At 38.4% G+C, this 23696-nt stretch overlaps 1 protein-coding gene across 2 annotated transcripts; it reads left to right on the top strand.

Moving 5' to 3' along the window:
• The first annotated feature begins 164 nt into the window (after positions 1-164).
• Positions 165-21728, top strand: LOC124840584 (Plastid-lipid associated protein PAP / fibrillin family protein). Of its 2 annotated transcripts, XM_088091700.1 has the most exons (3): positions 171-700; positions 7371-7436; positions 21381-21728. In XM_088091700.1, the coding sequence occupies exons 1-3, from the start codon at positions 231-233 to the stop codon at positions 21478-21480; spliced, it is 636 nt and encodes a 211-aa protein (XP_087947826.1). In that variant the 5' UTR covers positions 171-230; the 3' UTR covers positions 21481-21728. The 2 variants fall into 2 exon arrangements, with proteins under 2 accessions (XP_087947827.1, XP_087947826.1); XM_088091701.1 differs by lacking the exon at positions 7371-7436 and having other exon boundaries at positions 165-700.
• Positions 21729-23696: the final 1968 nt, after the last annotated feature.

Below are 23696 nucleotides of genomic sequence, written 5' to 3'. Positions count from 1 at the left end.
CCATTTTTTAAAAAAAAAAATTACGTGTGCCGTGTCATATGAATGTAACTGACAAGTAGGCGTGTCATTGTATTACTACTCAATTGGAAAATCTCACATCATTAATATCCACGTGCCTTCCACGTGGCTCCCACAATATCTTCCCTGTGTGAAATTTGGGTTCTCGACCGCCAAGTCTTTCAAGTTCACTCCCTCCACAGGCCCATGGAAGTCAATCATCGCAACCACCCATGTCCATGGCCACCCTCCTTATTCCCAACTCCTTCACCACTAAACTCCCTGGCCCGCGCTACTGTCACCGGAGGTTCACCTGCTCCTCCGCCACGACCCAATCCCGATCCGCCAAGGAGCACCTTCTCGCCCTCATAGCGGACCAGGACCGCGGCCTCCGGACGCAGAGCGACCCCTTGAAGCGAGCTGCGATAGTTGAAGCCATCGACGCGATGGCCGCCGTAGGCTCTGGCTCCGTCACCACCGGCGACTCTCTGTCGGCGACGTGGCGGCTGCTGTGGACGACAGAGAAGGAGCAGCTCTTCATCATCGAGAAGGCTCCCTTATTTGGAACCCGAGCCGGCGACGTGTTGCAGGTCATAGATGTTCGGAATGGGACGCTCAACAACGTCATCACGTTTCCCCCTGATGGCGTTTTCTTTGTTCGATCCAGTATTGAGGTTGCGTCGCCGCAGAGAGTGAATTTCAGGTGAATAATTGGACTTAATAATGATAATAACAATCATGAATAATGCTCTTTTTGTGCATTTGCAGTAATTGAGTTGAGTTTCGAGTTTGATTTTGGTGTCATACACCCTTGCATGTGGATAAGGCTAGAGTATGCTTATTGTTAGTTATTGACTCTTGGAAAATCGGGTGGACTCTGTCACTTTTTCTCCTGTAATTATCAATCTGGAGTAGGGGAATTTTGATGTAGGCTCCTGTTATATTTTTGAAAATATTGTGTGATGTTAGTTAAGAAAGCTAAGTAAAGATTCCACGGGACATTTAGTGAAGGTTCACTTCAAGATGCTCTAGAAGGAAGGAAAGTTCATTTAGACAAAAACAACAAAAGATGGTATTCTTCAAAACATATAAAAAATGACAGTAAATGGAAAAAAAGATGGAAAAGAGATGACAGTGGAAAATGGGAGAGGGGATGGCACGTCACTTGAAGGGGCCTTAAGGCAAACCAACCGTTAAGATGAGTGGTAGAGGGGATGGCACGCCAGTTGAAGGGGCCTTAAGGCAAACCAACCCTTAAGATGAGTGGTGAAGGGCCATCACTTGAGCTTGCTCAAGATAAAGCTAGGAGAACTTCACTCCAAAGGAGAAACCTCACACCCACAATTGAACAAAACGTCTGTATTTCTTTAAATTGATCAACCCTTTATAAGTCAAGTAGAGCCCCTTAAATAGGTGAGATGAGGAGTCTCGAAGCAAGGAAAATATGACCTAAGGGTGTCTATACGAAAAATAAAAGTTATCTTCTAGAAACTAGGTTAAACATTAGGTTTAAAGACAACTATGGCGTGGAAGAATGGTGGCTCCATGCTGATTCAATTCCAGTACGTGGTGGCTGCCAAAGGTAGCATGATTGTACAGTTGCTTTATGCTTTATGATTTTCTCTCTCCTCCACCTCATATGCAGCTCACCTTCCTTGTAGAAACACCATAAATCACCCCCTTAGTGTCCGTCTTCACCATAAATGCAGCTTTTAGGATGCTGACTGTTGGGTTGTCGAGCTATCATGATATGTGGCCGGGGCTGCTATGCATGTCCGTGAGTTAGCACCAAGGTGCCTGGCTGGCCACCACCAACCCAACAACGTGTGGCAACATAGCCTAGTCGTCCATGACAGAAGCTAGTCAACTTCCACCAAGCTTGGCCGGCCTCCATCGGGCCAGGCAGGTAAGAGCTTGGCCGACAATGTGTTTGTAGAGATTTTTTAAAAATAACATACAACCTTTTGTTGAATATAGTGAAAATTATGTATGAGATTAATCTCTCTTGTGTTGAATATACACATAGAGTTCTCTATTTATAATAAAAGAAATATGGGTGTACTGGATACCTATACGGGCAAGTGAGAGACCGCCCGACCAGAGAACAAGACCGCCGAGTGGTCCAAATCCTATGCAACCTTAAGTACAACCTCTAATCAAGTTTACTAGTAAGTCTTACTTATTAGGTATTGGGCTGTGATTACAACTCTATTAATCATAATCCCATCTTGAAACCTATAAATACAACTTTGAGGTAAGGAGGTAGATGATTGTATTTATGACGAATTTAAGATTTTATTATGATACCCGATTGGTTAGATTACTGACTTGAGCGTCGGAGTGCATTTGATAGGTACCCGTCCATACGGTTTGGAGTTCAGGCATCAAGGACATAGAAGAATTGACTAGGTATACTCAAGATAACATAAGTTGAATAGGAGAAAAGTGTGAAGGAGTGTTTGGTAGCGATTCTCGACCCCACACCCGAAACAATGGGTTAAGCTCAAAATGCAAATAAGAAGTAATAACAAACTAACTAAAGATAAAAGATAAATATTAAATAAGGATAATATATCTAAAATCTTTGAAAAAAAAAAAAGCCTACAAAATAAACAAAAAAGAACAAGTTAACATGTCTAAGTGGTTGAAGTAAAATATAGTAAACCCAACCATGCAAACTTAGGGAACTTAACATAAAACTAAATCAAAAGAAGGTGAAAAAGAAAACTCTCCTTTTATTCTCCCTATGCTTGTGTAATGTACCTCCATCCTTGGTAGGGGTTAGGGACTCATCAAATTCTATGAACAGGAAGTCAAGCAGCATTGGTATATTTTCTACCTCTGTCTTCTACTATTGAAACACGACAGTTACATGACAAGTCTAGAGTCGAGAGAATGTTCTTATTATTCTCTTCCCTAAGGACGTATGACCAATTATAATGCACCAATACTTCAATTTGGGTTACTTAGGTCATGTGTCCGTGTCCGGATACTTTATCGATATTTATCAATGAATCTTATCTATAAAACAATTGTACTTTTATGATAATAATAATTTATAACTTTTTATGTTAACAACTTCAATACATATGATTTTAATTTGGATTCACACAATAACAATCATATATTTATCATGTTTTTAAGAATTATTATATACTTTCAATATGCATATATTATGTATCGTATCTTATTTTTTTCAAAATAAACTATCAGTGTATTGGATACATGTCGCAACCGATACTTATCATATTTGTGCATCATAGCTGACTAATTAACCTCAGCTTGTTCGAAAGAGAGAGAGAGAAGGGGAAGAAAGACATACTTTGGCCCTAAGTTCATAGGTGAGGGGAAGACAAATATACAGTTATATCCATATAACCAATAATGGAGAAGATGACAAACAAAATAAATCTTGCAATATTTTGTCTGCATACAATAAATCACCCCCCTTTCCTTTGAATCCCTCCAAACATTAGCAGGGAGATTTTGGGTCCCTATTTTCCCCTTCCCTCCTCGCCTAATTTCTAAATGAAAGAAGTCTAATTAAAATATCCCCTCCTCTTCTCCCTTCATTTACCGTAGTTGAATATAGTAAAATTTATATATAGGATTAATCTCCCTTGTATATACACATAGATCCTCTATTTATAATAGAAGAAACATGGGCTAAGCCAAATTTCAAATAAGAAATATAAACAAACTAACTAAAGATAAAAGATAAATATAAACTAAAGATAATATCTTTAACACTCCCTCTCAAGGTGGAGCATACAGATTGTATGAACCAAGCTTGGAATAAATAAACTCAATTTGAAATATATGATCTGTCTTCAAGAGTTGCGACAAACAGATGTGCAATCACATGTCGACGAACAACTAACAACAGCTTATGGATTGGACAGTGGTCACTACTGCGAAACTTCAACTAGCACCATAAAACTTCAAGTAGGATGACTTTGACAAAGGAGGACAATGACAAACTGTAGGAACTGGATTGCCATCAAGTATGGGGCTTGCAGTGGCTGAAAGCGACAAAACTGCAGGGACTACCATCTTTGACTAATTGGGGCCTGCAGTGGCTGAAAGCAGGGACTGCCATCTCTGACTAGTGGGGCCTCTGACTAGTGTCTGACTAGTGGCTGGAAACATACTCCCCCTCACTGCAGGGATAAACTGCAGTGACTAAATTGTCATCACTGACTGATGGGAGGCGTAGGGACTAAATTGCCATCAAGTAAGGATGGGGCCTACAGTGGACAAACTGTAGGGATTTCCATCTCTGACTGGTGGGACCTACAGTGGTTGGAACAACATACTCCCCTCCCGACGAACGACAGCGAAAATGACGACGCGCCGATGACAAATCGTGAAAGTGAAAGATCATAATGGTCTCCTTTATTCATCAGAGGACCCAAAAACAGATCTGACAAAGGGTTGGTAAAATTGTTGACTAAGATTTTGAATCTCGTTAGAAATAGACTCCCGAGCAACCTTCAACCCATGACTTTGGTGTTGAAATTCCTTGGTGTTAACCGACTGTCCTTGGAGACTTGTAAGTAAATGAAACGCGACAGAAGCATCACAGTTGCTTACAAAACATAAGGATGACAGATTGCATCAAAAAGCCAAACACAAATTGGAGGTCTAAAGTTTTTCTGCTGGACTACTTCCAAATGGTGATACTTAGCACTGTATCACAAGAAGTATGGGCTAAACCCGAGCCCAAGAAGAAAGTCAGTAATAACGATCAAAGGAAGAGGTCATACAGTCCGTCGGCAAGAAGAACCGCCATTGAAGTGATGGCTAGGACTTGAGAAGAAGCCAAGGGGCCAAAAGAAGCTCAGGAGAGTGAGGCAAACAGAACGCCAGTGGCGCGGTGATCTTCCGGCTAGGGAAGGGCGGCACGTGAACAATACGCGCCCGAGATCTGACGGAGAGAGGAGACGTGTGATGACGTGTGCGTACAAGACAAAGACGAAGACCACCAGGGTTAGGTCGCGCTCGAGGAGGCGCACAAAACCCCTAACTTCGCCTAAGAAAATGAGGCGGCGGCGGTAGCGGCAATGGCGACGACGACCTATGGTGGAAAGCAGCGATCGATGTTGCTGGTGAAGCCTTGGGCTGTGGCTCGCAACGGCTGGTGTAGTGGAGGTAGTGGCCTATTCACGTATAGGAGGAGGCGAGTGCCTATCTAGGGTTCCCTGTTAGAAGAAGAGACTTTAGGTCTTTTTTCTTTTTTAATTCTGGGTGCAGATGAATTGAAGGCAGTAAAAATGTCAAATAAGAGTGCCAAAATGATTGGCATCAGTTGATCTAAAGCACTAGTTTCAGGTACTGGTCCGAAAGTGCATGGGTTCGAATCCCATTCTAATTGTATTGAGACAAACTCTGGAAGTTCAGCTTATAGCTGTTATCAGAAAAAGTTGGAAACACTAGAGAAGGGTCAGGCTAGGTACAAATCTGATCTGGAGGCTGAGAAAGACAGGATTACTCGTTGAGGTATTTGAGAAAAGATGAGAGTAGGAAGAGACTCAAACAACCTGCTCTGATACCAAGTTGAATATAGTAAAAATTATATATAGGATTAATCTCCCTTGTATATACACATAGGTCCTCTATCTATGATAAAAGAAATATGGGCTAAGCTCAAAATACAAATAAGAAATATAAAAAACTAACTAAAGATAAAAGATAAATATAAACTAAAGATAATATCTTTAACAACCGTATAGCAAAACAAAACTCAAAAGGCCTACTGGCCTATTTTGATGGATTGATTTTTTTTTTCCAATGAGTTTTTATTGTTATTAATTTGTTTAGCATTACTCAAGTTTTATATTGTTAACACTTAATATGAAATTTTATTTGCCTTTGAGTTGGTTTTTGACATTTTACTGTAGTACCATCTTCGTTTACCTATTGAATTAATTCTCGGCTACGAAGTTCCTAAAATTTGGATCTACTCTTGTTGTAAATAGCAAATTATGATAAAAATATCTTCAATATCTCCATATTGATTAGGAAAAAATATATGTAGCATTTTCTTATTCGTTTTAGTATATTTATATTTTCCTATTTTAAATTGATTATTATAAATAAAAATGCTGAGAATGCAATAGTTGCCACATTAACTGCTGCTACTGCTGCTGTTGGCCATTGTTGTTGAGGTCATTGGTTGGCTAGGAAGGAGTTCCCCATTCTAGTGATCACAATATTGGTAGTTGTTGTTTGAAGTATCACATACATCGATTAGAAATAAGATCAAGTTAGAGTATATAAGTGGTTGCAAATCTCATCTTAAAAGTCGATTTTGTAGGGTTGAGTTAAACTTAAAATCCACTTTTTAAAAGTTGCATTGGTAACAAACTTTCCACACATGATAACACATCACTAGGATTGCCGCAAGTAGCAGTCCAAACACCTTACTCTGGCAAATCTTACATGCTATCACCGTTATAAACACTGTCCTTAGGACCTTTATTGCTTATTCCAAATGCTGGGTGCTGTGAAATACAAGAATTGCTATGAAAAGCAACATTACATGAAAGAGCTTGAGTTTTTGTACTAAAATCAAATTATTAGACAATTTAAGGATCTGAAGGACACTTTTTAAGATTATGGATGGACTTCCATCTGTTGTGAAAATTTTCTTGTTGTTAGGACACAGAATATATGGAGAAGAAGTATTGTGGGTAGAGAACACGTACCTGTTAGAAGAAGGTGTATTGTAAGCATTAAGGTAAAAAGAAAATGGAAACTTATCGAAAAATGTTAGAGAACGAATACCTGTGGCCTGAACATTCTGTAATTCTCTAGCAATTTGAGATCTGTCCCCAATTTCCATTCTAGAATTCATGATCTCAGCCTATAGGTGGATTATGCAGCAATAAAGGTTGCAATACGATCAGAGTGGTGCAACAATGAAGGCTGCAATATGTTCGAGGGGTGCAGCAATAAAGGTTGTGTTTTAGGGTTGATATTTACAGTTAGATACACCCAAAGATCAAGAGCTCCAATAACATTTCAAATTTAGAACGAATAATAGTCCGTTTTTCAATAATGAGGCCATTGGTCCTAAATAATAAAGAATAAAGTTACATCAAGGATAAAATAAAAAAAACTTCCTAAAATACCTAATGAGCAGCACGGTCTTGACACAAACCAACCTTATATCCCTTATTCGTCATATCAATGTAATATTTTATCGTTTAAAGTCTCTTATATTCATTTTCCTGTCAAAATTGTTGATAGTATTTTTAGGTGTTTGAGAGCACATAACTGAAAGTTTAAGCTTGATGCCTATGCTTAATGAGTTTAAATTTCTTACATAAGAAATATTCTAATACGTTTGATGGCTGACATTGGTTGTTTAGATTTACAAGTGCAGTATTACGTGGAAAGAATTGGGAAATACCATTGCCACCATTTGGACAGGGTTGGTAAGTACTTTTTAGTTCGATTATATAAGAATATGTTTGATAAGCTCTCATGTATCTTTACACGATAACCAATGATTTCAAAGTTTATTCTTCCACATTTTCCTATCTTCAAATTTAATGGTTTTGCTTAGAAGAGAAGAATGAAGCTAACTTGAAGAGTTGAAAATGTCGACAAAAGTTATTGTTAGCATACCTGGTTAAGGTTGGCTAGGAATAACTTTCAATGTTGACACTTAAATGTTTGTAGCTTAGGTGTAACGAAAGCTTTTTTATTAAATTTGAGTTGAAAGTGAAATATCCATTATAATTTTAATATTCATATACATTTTATTAATTCTTCATATATTTTATTTATTAATGTATCACTTGTGGACATTATAGAAACCAAGAGTGTAGTGTATTTTTTATTTATTGTCCAACTTGAGAAGGAGTGTTAAAATCTAATTAGTCATTAGCTGTTACAGATTTGTTAATTATTAGTTGGTACGTGTTCTAGGATATGAAATCATGAATTACTGATTGTTAGGTGAAAACTTATTGTTTTTTGTTATGTAAATTAATATAAATACATATCATGTTTTTTTCTTTTGACCCATAACACTCAGATAACTTTCTCTTTTTATAGTCATTGTTAAATAATAGAGAAGATTAGGAGAAATCTCCCTTATGTGTTTAGCATACACATAGGATAGTTTATTTATAATGTAAGATAAGGGTTAAACCCTAAATACAGAATGGGCTAAGCCCAATTAACATAAACACACAACATAACATCTAACACTCCCCCTCAAGCTGGAGCATATAAATCATATGTTCCAAGCTTGTTACAAAGATAGTCAATTCTTGGTCCTCGTAAGGACTTGGTGAATATGTCTGCCAACTGGTTGCTTGAGTTAACGAACTCAGTCTTGATATCTCCGGATATGATTTTTTCTCTAATAAAATGACAATCAACTTCAATGTGCTTGGTTCTCTCATGGAAGACAGGGTTAGAGCTAATATGGAGAGCAGCTTGATTATCACATATAAGTGTCATGTGAGTGACATCTCCAAATTTCAATTCACTAAGTAATTGTTTAAGCCACACAAGCTCGCAAGTAGCAGATGCCATAGCTCTATATTCTGCTTCTGCGCTGGACCTTGCCACAACACTTTGTTTCTTACTTTTCCAAGATATCAGGTTGCCACCAATAGAGACACAATATCCAGAAGTAGACCTCCTATCAGAAGGGGAACCAGCCCAATCAGCATCTGAATAGCAAACGATTTTTGTATCGTTGTTAGGGCCATATAGCAAACCTTTTCCAGGTGATCCTTTAATATACTTCAGTATGCGAACAACTGCATCCCAATGGTCTTCACATGGGGAGTTTAGAAATTGACTCACCACACTAACTGCGAAGGAAATGTCAGGACGAGTAACAGTAAGATAGTTTAGTTTACCAACTAATCTTCTGTACCGTTCAGGATCTGAGAAAGGCTCCCCCTGATTTGGTAGGAGTTTGATGTTAGGATCCATAGGTGTCTCAACAGATTTACAGTTCATTAACCCTGTTTCCTCCAAGATGTCTAATGCATACTTCCTCTGAGATATGACAATACCATCATTGGATTGTGCTACTTCAATACCCAAAAAGTACCGGAGTTTGCCAAGATCTTTGGTTTGAAAATGATGACAAAGGTGTTGTTTCATCTGAGAGATGCCGAGATAGTCACTTCCTGTGAGAACAATATCATCGACATACACTATTAAGTAAATACATCCAGCACTTGAGTGGCGATAGAACACTGAATGATCCGCTTCACTGCGAGACATACCAAATTGTTGAACAACACAACTGAATTTACCAAACCAGGCCCGAGGAGATTGTTTTAGGCCATATAAGGATTTTCGAAGACGACATACCAATCCAGATGACTCCCCCTGAGCAACAAAGCCAGGCGGTTGCTCCATATAAATTTCTTCATGCAAATCACCATTTAGGAAAGCATTTTTGACATCAAGTTGGTAAAGAGGCCATTGTCGAAGAGCGGCCATGGCAATGAATAGGCGAACAGAGGTCATTTTTGCCACTGGAGAAAAAGTATCACCATAATCCAAACCAAAAATCTGTGTGTAGCCTTTGGCAACCAGTCGAGCTTTCAGACGATCAATTGTGCCATCAGGGCCAACCTTGACAGCATACACCCACCTGCAACCAACAACAGACTTTCCAGATGGTAATTGGACAAGCTCCCAAGTTCCACTTTTCTGTAAAGCACTTAATTCATCTAGCATAGCTTGACGCCAGCCAGGATGAGTTAAGGCATCACCCACAGATTTAGGAAGTGACACAGAAGAAATGGATGAGAGACAAGTGTAAAAAGATGGAGATAATCTGTGGTAACTAAGAACAGTATAATGGGGGGAAGGGTTACGGGTAGAGCGTATACCTTTACGGAGGGCAATAGGCAAGTCAGACTCAGTTGCTGGAGCCGGAGGAGACACATGAGGCGGCACCGGAAGTGAGTCATGAGGGAGACGATTACGGCGACTATAAACCTGAAGGGGTGGAGGTGAAGGATGATCCTGTGGTGAATGAGAGTCTAAAGAAGGAGAAGACAAAATGGGTGGAGCATCACCAGGAGGATCACATATAAGAGGAATATCAACAGTAACAGGGAGAGGTACAGAACTAGAAGATAGATGTGAAAAGTAAAAAGAAGACTCATCAAAAGTGACATCAGCAGAGATAAAATGACGATTGAGGGAAGGGGAAAAACACTTATAGCCCTTTTGTGACCGTGGAAATCCTAAGAAGACACATTTGTGAGACCTAGGAGATAGCTTATCAAGACCAGGACTAAAATCATGAACAAAACATGTAGACCCAAAAACGCGAAGAGGTAATGGATGCAGAGGGACTTGAGGAAATAAGATAGAATGAGGGATTTTGTTATCTAGGACGGAAGATGGCATGCGGTTGATAAGATAACATGCTGTGAGAACTGCATCACCCCAAAAACGTGAGGGTACTTGACCATGAATAAGAAGTGTACGAGTTGTTTCAATAAGGTGTCTATTCTTACGCTCAGCCACCCCATTTTGTTGAGGGGTATAAGCACATGAGGTTTGGTGAAGAATGCCATGAGAAGCCATAAACTGTTTAAACGGTTGAGAAAGGTATTCACGGCCATTATCACTGCGTAAAGTGCGAATAGAAACCCCAAACTGAGTTTTTATTTCATTGAAAAAAGATTGAAAAATGGAAAACAACTCAGAACGGTTCTTCATGAGAAACAACCAAGTACATCTAGAATAGTCATCAATAAAGGTAACAAAATACTGAAATCCGAAAGTTGACTTGACACGACTAGGGTCCCAAATATCAGAATGAACCAATGAAAAGGGGGATGACGCTCTTTGTGAAACACTACGAGGAAAGGAACTACGAGTATGTTTACCTAACTGACAAGACTCACACGACAAACTTGATAATTTCGACAGACTCGGAACAAGTTGCTGCAGTTTGGCAAGACTTGGATGACCTAACTGAGCATGAAGAAGGGATGGTGACTCCATGATTACGCCAGCATGTGGAGAAGGGCTCAAATGATATAGGCCATGAGACTCACATCCTGTGCCAATCATGTGTTTCGAACTCCGGTCCTGCAACCAAACAGAATCTTTGGTAAATGAAATAACACAATTAAGGGAACGAGTTAGACGACTTACGGATAATAAGTTAAAAGGAGACCCAGGGACATAAAGTACATTATCAATGGATATAGACGGAAAAATATGAACAGTACCAATACCATGAGAGGAGACTCTAGACCCATCAGCCATCGTTACCGAGGGTAAATTACCCGGACATGACAAGGAGGAAAATAAGGACTTGTTACCAGTGATATGATCGGTGGCGCCTGAGTCAAGGACCCAAGATCCGAGAGTGTGAGTCAGACCAACAAAAGGGGTACCTGTGCGTATAACAGAAGCAAATGTAGTGGAACTAGAGTGCTGACGGTCCTCATACCATCTGAGAAATTCCTGAAAGAGTACAGGGTTATTTATAGTATTTGATGAAGTAGGATGGTCTGCAGACGGTGATCGGGGAGGTGGATTAGAATTAGCCATTGCTATAGGTCGAGGAGGACGTCCATGAAGCGCATAACATCTATCAATTTTGTGGCCTAGCTTGCCACAATGGTCACATTTTGGACGTCCTTTACCTAACTTAAGATTGAAAAGAAATAATTCTTGAGGGCTTAATTGATCCCTCTCACAATCTTCTATTTATAAGAATAAATTGATACACAAATACATGATAAATAGGGTAACCCTAGACACAATATAATCATGATAAATAGGGTAATCCTAGACACAATATAATCATGATAAATAGGGTAACCCTTGACACATTATAATGATGATAAAATAGGATAAATATCCTAACACTCCCCCTCAAGCTGGAGCATACAAATTGTATGTACCAAGCTTGGAACAAATAAACTCAATCCGAGGACCTCTTAATGACTTAGTCAATACATCTACGAGTTGATCGTTTGACCCAATAAACTCAGTACATATTTCTTTGGTCAACAACTTTTCACGAACAAAATGACAATCAATTTCTATATGTTTAGTCCTCTCGTGAAACACTGGATTTGATGCAATGTGGAGAGCAGCTTGATTGTCGCAATACATCTTCATAGTATGGATGTCACAAAATTTAAGCTCTTGAAGGAATTGTTTCACCCATATAAGTTCACATGTTAATGATGCCATTGCCCTATACTCAGCTTCCGCGGTTGATCGAGCTACTACATTCTGTTTCTTACTTTTCCATGAAATAATGTTTCCTCCCAGAAAAACACAATATCCTGTTGTAGACCGTCTATCAATAGGGGAACCTGCCCAATCTGCATCACAATACCCAGATACATGAATGCTTCCTTTATCTTCATATAACAATCCTTGCCCGGGAGCCTTCTTTACATACCTTAGAATGCGAATGAGAGCATTCCAATGGTCAACACATGGAGCCTGCATGAACTGACTAACCACTCCAACTGCAAAGGATAGATCTGGCCTTGTAATAGTGAGATAAATCAGTTTGCCAACCAGCCTCCTATACCTCTCTGGATCGGAGAATAATTCACCTTCTTCTGTCCTTAATTTCTGGTTTGGGTCCATGGGACTGTCTACCGGTCTACAATCAATCATGCCTGTTTCTTGTAATATATCAAGAGCATACTTCCTTTGGGAGATTACAACTCCATCTTTTGATTGCGCTACTTCAATGCCTAAGAAGTATTTGAGACTTCCAAGATCCTTGGTTTGAAAATGTCTACACAAGTACTCTTTTAGTTGAGATATTCCAACAACATCATTTCCTGTAATGACAATATCATCAACATATACTATTAAGTAAACACATTTCCCGAGAGAAGAATGACAATAAAAAACTGAATGGTCTGCTTCACTGCGTTTTAGCCCAAATTTTTGAACAATGGAGCTAAACTTTCCAAACCAAGCACGTGGGGATTGCTTGAGGCCATATAGAGATCGATGCAATTTGCATACCATACCAGACTCCCCCTGAGCAACAAACCCAGGAGGTTGCTCCATATAAACTTCTTCCTCAAGATCACCATGTAGGAAGGCATTCTTGATATCCAATTGATGAAGTGGCCAGTGACGAATGGCTGCCATGGCAAAGAAGAGACGAATAGTAGTCATCTTGGCAACAGGAGAGAAAGTGTCACAATAATCAAGACCATAAACCTGAGTGTAACCTTTTGCAACAAGCCGAGCTTTGAGCCGATCAATTTCACCATCAGGGCCAACTTTAACTGCATACACCCATCGACAACCAACCGCCTTTTTTCCTGGGGGAAGGGGCACCAGCTCCCAAGTATTACTGTGGTCAAGAGCCTGCATTTCTGCAATCATAGCTTGTCGCCATCCAGGATGATCAAGTGCTTCTTTCACATTCTTGGGTATAACAACAGAGGACACTGAGGATAAAAGAGAAAAATAGGAGGGCGACAATCGATGATAGCTTAGAAAATTATAAATGGGATGAGGGTTCCGAGTGGAACGAGTACCTTTTCTGAGGGCAATAGGCCATGCTGAATCATTTGCACCAGGAGGCGTGGGAGGAGGTGACGAGGGAGAAGAATCTGAAGTAGGAGATTCACCATTGTCTTGGGGAGGTGGACTATCCATTGAGGCCCTGTGTGGGATGATCTCAGTATATGGAGAAACAGGTGTCGAAGGATTGTGATCAAGACTTGGAATGACAGAGACAGTGGAGCTATTCGACTCAGCCATTGGAATAGGAAGGACTTGCTGGAGGATAGAAACATCCTGAACAGATGGAGAGAAGTAAGGAGTCTGTTCAAAGAATGTGACATTGGCAGACATGTAATACTTCTTAGTTTCAGGAGAGTAACACCGATATCCTTTTTGAAGTCGAGAATAGCCTAAGAAGACACATTTGAGAGCGCGAGCGGAGAGTTTGTCTAGACCTGGGGACATGTCATGAACAAAACATACACAGCCAAACACTCGGGGAGATGTATGAAAGAGAGGATCATTAGGAAACAAAATGGAGAAAGGGACTTTATTATCAAGAGAGGAGGAGGGCATCCTATTAATAAGATAACATGCAGTTAAGATGGCATCCCCCCAGTGATGGACAGGAATATGGGCACCAAGCAAAAGGGTACGAGCAGTTTCAACCAAGTGTCTATTTTTTCGTTCTGCTATACCATTTTGTTGTGGTGTATGAGGACAAGTAGACTGATGTAAGATACCATGGGAACTCAAGATGGCAGAAAAGGAGGATGAGAAATACTCTTTTGCATTATCAGCTCTTAATATTTTGATTACTTGACCAAATTGATTCTTGATTTCATTCAAAAAGGATGTAAAGATAGCTAACAATTCAGAACGATTTTTCATAAGATAAACCCAAGTACATCTTGAATATTCATCAATAAAGGTAACAAAATATCTAAAACCAAAGGAGGAGATACGACTAGGTCCCCATATATCAGAATGGATGATGGAAAAACTAGAATTACATATTGATTGAGACCTTTTAGGAAAGGAAGATCTAACATGTTTTCCTAATTGACATGACTCACATTCTAAGGTTTGGAGACCACTAAGTTCAGGACTCATCTTTTTTAATTTGGACAAATGAGGATGACCAAGTCGATCATGTAGCACTTTAGGATTAGGAGCAGCAACACAAGACACCCTTGGACGAGATCCAAAATGGTATAATCCGCCAGCTTCATATCCTTCTCCAATCTGTCTCCCCGAACCACGCTCCTGTATAACAAAAGATTTATGATCAAAGGTTATTGAACAATTTAACATTTTAGTCAACTGGCTTAAGGAAATTAAATTAAAAGGACAATTAGGGACAAAAAGGACTGAGTTGAGATTGAGGGAGGAAGACAAAGAAACATGACCGACTCCTTTGGAAGAAGTTTTAGATCCATTTGCAAGGGTTATGAAATGAGGTTTTCTCGAAAGGAAATAGATGAGAACAAAGAGGTATTACCAGAAATGTGATCAGAAGCACCTGAGTCAATTACCCATGAATTTTGACATTCCATAGATTGAGAAACGCAGGCTGTTGATGTATTGGGAGATTGAGATGGTTGTGCCAAGCTGTTAGACTTTAACCTTAAATACTCTTGATAGTCATCCTCAGAAAACATAGAAGTGGAGGTTTCAGTTTTCGAAGTGGAAGTTTCAGTCTTCGAAATATTGGCGGTTTTGGAAGGGAAACCATGTAAGGAGTAGCAATTCTCTTGAGTATGACCCATCCTTTTACAATATGTGCATTGAGTACGTCCCCGACCTCCTCGTCCTCGTCCTCTAGTGCCACGTCTTCCTCTTCCTCGTGTGGCAACCATGACAGATGGTTCCACTAGTTCATGCGCTTCTTGAGTTTGAGATACCGGGACACGCAGAAGGCGAGTGGTCAATGTTTCCATAGAGGGGACCTCATGACTAGTTAGAAGTTGATCTCTGAGATGATCAAAATCGGGATGTAGGGCACGAAGGATCAACACCATGTAAAATTTGTCTAGTTTCTTTTTGATATCCTCTAATGGATCTACTTCCAAAAACATCCTAAGTTCTTCGACAGCAGATTGGGCTTCAGCCATGAAGGACACCATATCATGGTCAGCCATTTTAAGAGATGCAAGCTTGTTCGTAGTGTCATAGAGACGTTGAATATCGTTGGCATAAATGTTTTGGGCTTTCTTCCAAAAGGAGTGACAAGTTTTGAAAGCCCTCAAAGATACAAGAAGTTTGGGTTCCACTGATTGCCATAACAGGGTACACAACTGGAAATCTGCTTGTTTCCACTGAGCAGCTTTTTCAATAGGCACATGGCTTCCATCTCGCTCAAGGTGGTCATAATGCCCTTGGCCGAGGAACCACATTTCAACCGCAGCAGACCATGATAGATAATTTTTTCCATTTAGCTTCTCGGAGGTAATTGATGGACTTCCAGAGAAGGAAAGAGTACTGCCAGACGCCATCTCTGAAGAAGACAAATAGTACTAGCGAGGAACAAGAAAACCCTAAGGGTTTAGACGAAGGAAACTGTGACAGTGATGGACGACCGGTGGCCGGCAACGGCGGGCAGTGAACGGCGGCCGGCGACGGACGACGGTGGCCGGCGGCGACAGTGGCCGGACGGTGGCCGGCGGCGGCGACGGTGGCCGGCGGTTGACAGTGGCCGACGGCGGGCAGCGGCGGGCAGCGGCGGGCGACGAAGAACTGTGGCGCCGGACAGATATATATTACGAGACAGAAACCAGAGCGGGATCGACCCGCTCTGATACCATGTTAGTAGTGGGTTTTAAGCCTAACTCAACCCCACAAAATCGGCTTGTAGGGTGAGGTCTGCACCTCACTTATATATTATAATTTGGCCTTATCTCTAGTCAATGTGGGACTTCCAACACACCCCCTTCACGCCGAGGTATAGACATCTCGTGCGTGATAGTAGAAATTGGGTGGTCCGATAACGGTCCGATTGCGGGTGGAATAGAAGAATAGAATGCCCACTCAGAACTCGCTAGGATAGGCTCTAACCATGGCTCTGATACCAACTTAAGATTGAAAAGAAATAATTCTTGAGGGCTTAATTGATCCCTCTCACAATCTTCTATTTATAAGAATAAATTGATACACAAATACATGATAAATAGGGTAACCCTAGACACAATATAATCATGATAAATAGGGTAATCCTAGACACAATATAATCATGATAAATAGGGTAACCCTTGACACATTATAATGATGATAAAATAGGATAAATATCCTAACAACCTAGTTGGCGAGAACGACTCCGATCATCAAGTTGGGCAGCCATGGAGAGGGAGAAACCCTAAAAATCCAAAGTGCTCCGATTGACGCAACGACCACAAATCCAGAAAGAGGGCGAGGAGGCGATCACGTCGGTGCTGATCGGCGGCGGAACTCTCCGGCGACGCGCCGGCACGCGCGGCGGGAAGCGGCGGCAGCGGTGACTGTTGCAGCGGCGCGTGGCGGCGCGTGGGTGGTCCGTTCGCCGCGATCTTTGGACCACGGTGGTCGCCTGGCCGAGACGATTCCGATGGTGTGGTCATCGGTCGATTCTGGAACTCCGGCGACGGCGGCGGCGACGACGGCGACGGCGGCAGCAGCGGCAGCGGCGGCGACTGTAGCGACAGCGGCGGTGATGGGTACCGGAGACCGTGGAGTTGGCGGGAACTATTCCTGTGCTCTAGATACCATGTTAAATAATAGAGAAGATTAGGAGAAATCTCCCTTATGTGTTTAGCATACACATAGGATAGTTTATTTATAATGTAAGATAAGGGTTAAACCCTAAATACAGAATGGGCTAAGCCCAATTAACATAAACACACAGCATAACATCTAACAGTCATGAAACATGTTTTTGAGGAAACTTGAAGTCAGGCACAAAAGTAGGGGTGTCACAGTGAATCAACCGACTCATACGGGTTGTCTTACCATGGTTGAACTAAAAATGAGACAGCTCAAGTCGACTCACTTTTTGGTGATTCAGAAATTTTGTAACCTAGTTTGGTCCACCATTGGTTGGTAGGTTAAATAGACAAACTCATTTAGGATGTTTTGTTCTTCCAACTTATTATACGTTGCAGCACAATCACAGTTGATTAACTCGACTTATTTTCTTATAATAGTACAATCAAAATATTTACCTATTTCACCAAACATTATTTTATGTTGCAACACGAGTATTGTTTCAGCTCCTAGACACCTTTGGTTGACCTGTTCGAGTATTGCTTCAACACATAGCCATTCCTGACTAACTCATCAAGAATTATTTAAACACTTAGCCACTTTTGACTAAAAGCCCAAGTATTGTTTTTAGAACACAGTCGCTCCTTGCTTACCCACCAATTATAACAACCACTCCTGTCTAAGACAAGGTTTGTTTAAGATGTGATTTGAAAGATCACAGGTTTCTCAAAAGAGAAGGCAGTGTCTTTTGACGTGTACGAGTTTTAAGCTCTCTCTACTAGTTTGTTAACCAACACAATAGTGTTCTTACAAAGCTTTTAGGGCACAAAAACATTTTAGCAACATTTTAACACTTTTGCAAATTGAACTCGTTGCTCTTCTTCTTGAAGGATAACTTTATATAGGCATTGAAGAAAAGAGTTATTCCAAATCCTTTTCTAGCTGTTGAGCAACTTCAACTCATAAGGATGCCTCCCTTGCATTTGAGCAACTTGAATGCAGAGGGTGCATTAAATGTTGTACCCCTCTTGAAGCAACATCCTGATAACGGGTAGAACTTATCAAGCCTTGATCAGATTGCGTTTACTTAAGAATGTGTAAATCATTGAATTGTGCAAGCCAAATAGTCTTTTCCAGAGTTGACAAAGCACGTGTCATGGAGTTGTTTGGAACAAATTAGCTTTAGCTCACCTATCTACAGATTTTTGATGTAACATAAGCTTTTATGAATCTTCTTGGTAGACGAACGAAACACACATTATCTACAAAATAGTGCACAAAAATATTTTTGTGAAATACGATGTTAGCTTAAACCTACGTACATACCCTCTTGAAGAAACATCCTAATAGCTAGTAGAACTTATCAGGCCATAATCAGGTTGCTTTTACTCCAGAGTGTGTAAGAAACTAAATTGTACAACTCAAATAGTTTTTTCAAAGTTGACAAAGCACACGTTAAGGAGTTGTTTGAAGCACTACAACTTTAGCACATCTACCAAGAGATTGTTGATGTGACATAAGGTTTTATGAATCTTCTTGGCAGACAAAGGAAAGAAACATTATCTATAATATAAAAATAAGCATAAAGATATTTTTGTGAAATACAATGTTAGCTTAATACTATGTACATATCGTTTGAGCACAACAATACTCATCAGACGTAAAAAGATACTACTCAATGTTGTATCATTTATCAGACGAAACACTTGAATCTTCATGATTTATTGTGAACAAAAACCTTGTCTTATAGATTAAGAATGATCATGTTTTACACTTTGTCGTTTGTCAACACTTAATCAAAACGTGGGCTGTTGAACTTTTCTCTAGCAATATTATATTAGACTTACCTATCTCTGCACAATATGAGACTACTTATTTGGACATAAAAAATCTCTCGTTAAGTTTGAGTCAGTTCCACATTAGTACACTCTTATTTAAGCAGAAACGTTCTTAATCACAAGTACTTCAATAATGACCGACCTTGTATTGTCATTTACGACAATGGGACACTTTCTTGAAATTCATATAGGAAAACTTTTGATAGAAGGAACCTAAAACCTAGAATTCATTATCCATCCTTATAGTACTTGGTTTAAGCTAGTTACCAAGATGAATCATCAATTCTAATACTACTTGTTGGACAATTCAAAGGGAGAAAATATTGGACATATTCTCACCAAGAAGTCACAAGCCAACCATGTGAGCAAGCATAACATTATCGTCAATCTAAAACCTTAATACAATAGATTTGTGAGTCTCTCACTTATATATTAGTTAACTTATTCATTTCTACACAGTGTGAGAATTTAACTCAATCGAAACATCGACACAGGGGACATAACCTTACAATGAATTAATAAATAAGGGTTATTTAAAGTCCGTACGTATTGGTAGACTATATTAAATTTATATAAGTTGTAATACATAAATTATTGTATGGCTACTAACTTTTTTTCTCATTTTTATGTGGTTTTGTACCTTTTCACCTTCATAAAGAAAGTGTCATTGTAACATATACAAATAGTTTAACCCTTACAATATTTTTTTTTTCTTCAATTTTTAACATCTCTTCTCTCTTGTTTTAAAGTTGGCTTATGAGTTTTGATGATTTTCAAGCAGACACTATAATGTATACTGGTTCATCATTATTGAATATAATAAAACTAGGTTAGGATTAATCTCCCTTGTGTACATAGACTACTATATTTATAATAAAGAAACTATAGGCTAAGTCCAAAATACAAATAATGATAGAAAAGAAATAATAATATAGAAACATAAGATAAAAGATAAAAGATATCCAAGATATCTAACAACTCCCCTTCAAGCTTGTGCATATAAATCATATGTACCAAGCTTGTTACAGATATAATCAATTATCGGTCTCAGGAACGACTTATTGAAAATATCTGCTAACTAGTCACTTGAGCTAACAAACTCAGTCTTGATGTCTTCAGATTCAATCTTCTCTTGAATAAAATGACATTTACTCTCAATGTGTTTGGTACTCTCATGAAAGACAGGATTATACCTAATATGAAGAGCAACTTGATTGTCGCATATAAGTGTCATTTGAGTAACATCTCCAAATTGTAACTCTCTAAGCAATTGCTTAAGTCAAACAAGTTCATAAGTGGTTGAGACCATTGCTTTATATTTTGCTTCTACACTAGATCTTGTCACAACACTGTTTCTTGCTCTTCCAAAGGATCAAGTTGCCAACAATGGAGACACAATATCCAAAAGTAGATCTTCTATCAGATGATATCCTACCCAATTAGCATCTTAATAACCAACAACTTTTCCATGGTTATTGGAACCATATAACAAACATTTTCCAAGATATCCTTTAATGTACTTTAATATATGGATGACTACATTCCAATGATCTTCACATGGGAAATTGAGAAATTGACTCACCAGATTGATTGCAAAGGAAATGTCAGGACAAGTAATGGTAAGATAATTCAATTTCCCAACTAATCTTCTATACTGCTTAGAATCTAAAATAAGCTTTCCTTGATTTGGTAGGAGTTTGGTATTAGGATCCATGGATGTGTCAACAAATTTTAAATTCATCAACCCAGTTTCTTCCAAAATATCCAATTCATACTTCCTTTGAGATATAACAATATCATCATTGGATTGTACCACATTAATACCTAAGAAATATATGGGTTCTCTAAGATATTTGGTTTGAAAATAAGGGCAAAAACATTGTTTCATTTGTGAGATGTCATGGTGGCCACTGCTTGTAAGAACAATGTCATCAACAAATACTACCAAATAGACACATCTAACATTTGAGTGACAGTATAAGATTGAATGATCCGCCTCACTTCGAGGTATACCAAAATGTTGAACAATGCTGCTAAATTTTCCAAACTAGGCCCTGGAAAACTATTTTAGACCATACAAAGATTTACAAAGATGCCGTACCAATCCAGAAAACTCCCCTTGAACAAAAAATTCTGGAAGTTCTCTTACAAAGTGTTGAACAATGCTTCTTGATTTTTGACTTAATATGTCATTATAGCCAAGTTCCTATGACAGTAATCTGTAAAAGAAAAACGAACAGTTCTCTTACATTCTGTTGTTAGGAGGCTTGAGAAGTTTTATTGTAGTAATGTGCTTGTGTCCTGTTTCTGCAGGTTTGATACTGTGTACCTCGATGATGACCTTCGAGTTGTAAAGGATATCCGGGGCGACTATTTAGTTGTTGACCGAGCTTCCTATAACTGGAAGGAATGAATGGAATCTTCATTTCCTTGTTAACTCCTTTTCATGAATGAAAACTTTCGAAGCAACTGCCCTTACGGTTTTAGTGTAGTTATGTGCTTTGTTAAGGTCTTTTATCCTTTTAGTTAAGGTAATTTATATGCTTATTTTGGCTGTTGAAATATGTAATTAATGATGTATAGGAATATGAAATAAAGTGCATTGTTTTCTGTTTACTTAATGTACATATGCCGAAGGTGTTGAATTGCTTGTACTTTGAATCATTTTGTTCATGGCACCATTCTCTCTTCTTTTTATTTTTTTAAAACACGGCCAAACCAGGATGAGCTCACTAACATAGAGCATTGTAAATTTTGAATTCAAAGATAGGACAAGTTGCATGAGTATTTTGGTAGGATTGTACATGCTACATGTGAGTCTGAAGAAATATGGAATATATGATCAGTTTTCCGTTAGAACTTGGGAAATGGGATAGAATACCGAGTCGTAAACAACTATGCATAGTTTCCTGTTTCCAATGCTTAGTTCAATATTGATTTTGAGATTATCAAGGAAAATTTATCGTGAACAGTTACTTCCAGTAACGAGGGAAACATTTTACTTTATGATGTTCTTCTGAATCTCCAACTAAATAATATTAAAGGGACATGCTTGCATCATCTATAAATACTAATATTCTTAACGTTTTTAAGTTGGATAAACTTTCTGGAACAATTGTTTTGGAAGTTTTGAAACAAGATTTTCGAAATAATTTTTGGAATGCATGAAATGCATTTTAGAATAATTTTTTAGAATGGAATTTTAGGAACAAACATTTTTTAATGCATATAATGCCTTTTGGAGTTATTTCAAATTTTCTTATATGAATTGTGTTCGGGAAATAACTTTCCAAAATACATTAAATATATTTCGGAAAAAAATTTCTAGAATGAGTTTTTTTTTTTCTGCATTTTCTCTCGTTCTCTACAGTATTTTTCCTCTTCAGCAGCGATGTGGTATACTAATGAAGGGTGTTTAAGTCTTTTTCCAAATAGTGGGGTGCAGGTAGTAATTGTGGTGGTTTAGTATACACTAGCTTAGAATTGAATGCAAGGCAAAGTAAATGTTTTCTCTTTATTCTCATGGTTAAATCCTGTATACTTATTTTGGCATGGGAGAAGTTTAATTGTCCATGCATTTGGAAACATACCTTAAATGAATTTTTTTTATTACACAACATGAATGTAATTATAAATGCTTCATCCAAGTATACTTTTTTATTTAAATAATAAATATAAGTGATAATATTAATAAATAATCTCATTATTTTTTATTTTATTTCTCTTTAATCAAATAGTTTCTACTTTTTTTAATTTTCTTTTTACTCGAACGATTTTTACTTGTATTTCAATCGCTCACATTTTGTCCCTTTCTTTTTTCTTTCAACATAGTGTAAGTCCAACACTTTAAGAAAAGCACATTTGTTAAGGGAGATTTCTGATGAAGGTTTTTCTCCTTTTTTTTTTTTTTTTTAATTTCGAATACGTTATTTAGGCTGTATCTTGCACACTATTAATTTTTTTCTTACACCCATCATTCTGGATTTTATTTTTCAGAACGCATTAAATCAATTTTGAAAATATTTTTCCAAAATAAAAGTAGTGAGTTCTAGTGAGTGTCTTTAGAAAAAAAATTTTAGAATTGATTTAATGTGTTGTGGAAAATAAAGTTTAAAATGATAAATCCAACAAATAATAAATCTCGATGGGATAATGATTAATGACTATAATATTGTCTTAAAAAATCGACTTTAAGTCAACCTTATAATAATGATTTATAAAGTGATGTTTGTATCCACTTATATATTATAGATTTGGCGTACGAATAATCGTTGTCGTTGTCATCATAAAGAGTATTCTTCACCACTACAGATATGGGTTTTGAGAACACAAAGAGAAAACAACAATTCGCTTGAAGTGGCTCCACCATGGTAGAGAATGAAGAAAAAGGAGATAGCTGTCCGAAATTTCAAAATTGGGGATTTCCCCATTTAGGGTTTCAAATTGGGGGTTTTCTTATTGGTTGAATTCCATAAATATAATTGGGTTCTTAATTTAGGAAAAACATATAAGCAATCAATTAAAACCAAAACTCCTAATTCCACAAATAAACCAAACAGGGTTTACGCCAATTACTCATAAATTAACATAGTTTGATACCAATTGTTAGATTTATGAATCACAGAATAA

Source organism: Vigna umbellata, chromosome 5 (assembly GCF_029865625.1).
Source record: "Vigna umbellata cultivar VRB3 chromosome 5, Vumbellata_1.0, whole genome shotgun sequence".
Classification (NCBI taxonomy): Eukaryota; Viridiplantae; Streptophyta; class Magnoliopsida; order Fabales; family Fabaceae; genus Vigna; species Vigna umbellata.
Note: the sequence above shows the minus strand (reverse complement) of the source record. Positions and strands in the feature narration are given on the sequence as shown.

Coding starts and splice junctions, on each gene's coding strand:
- LOC124840584 (XM_088091700.1), top strand. CDS start 231: ATGTCCATGGCCACCCTCCTTATTCCCAACTCCTTCACCACTAAACTC. Junction 701..7,370: donor CCGCAGAGAGTGAATTTCAG/GTGAATAATTGG, acceptor TTGGTTGTTTAG/ATTTACAAGTGCAGTATTAC. Junction 7,437..21,380: donor CCACCATTTGGACAGGGTTG/GTAAGTACTTTT, acceptor CTGTTTCTGCAG/GTTTGATACTGTGTACCTCG.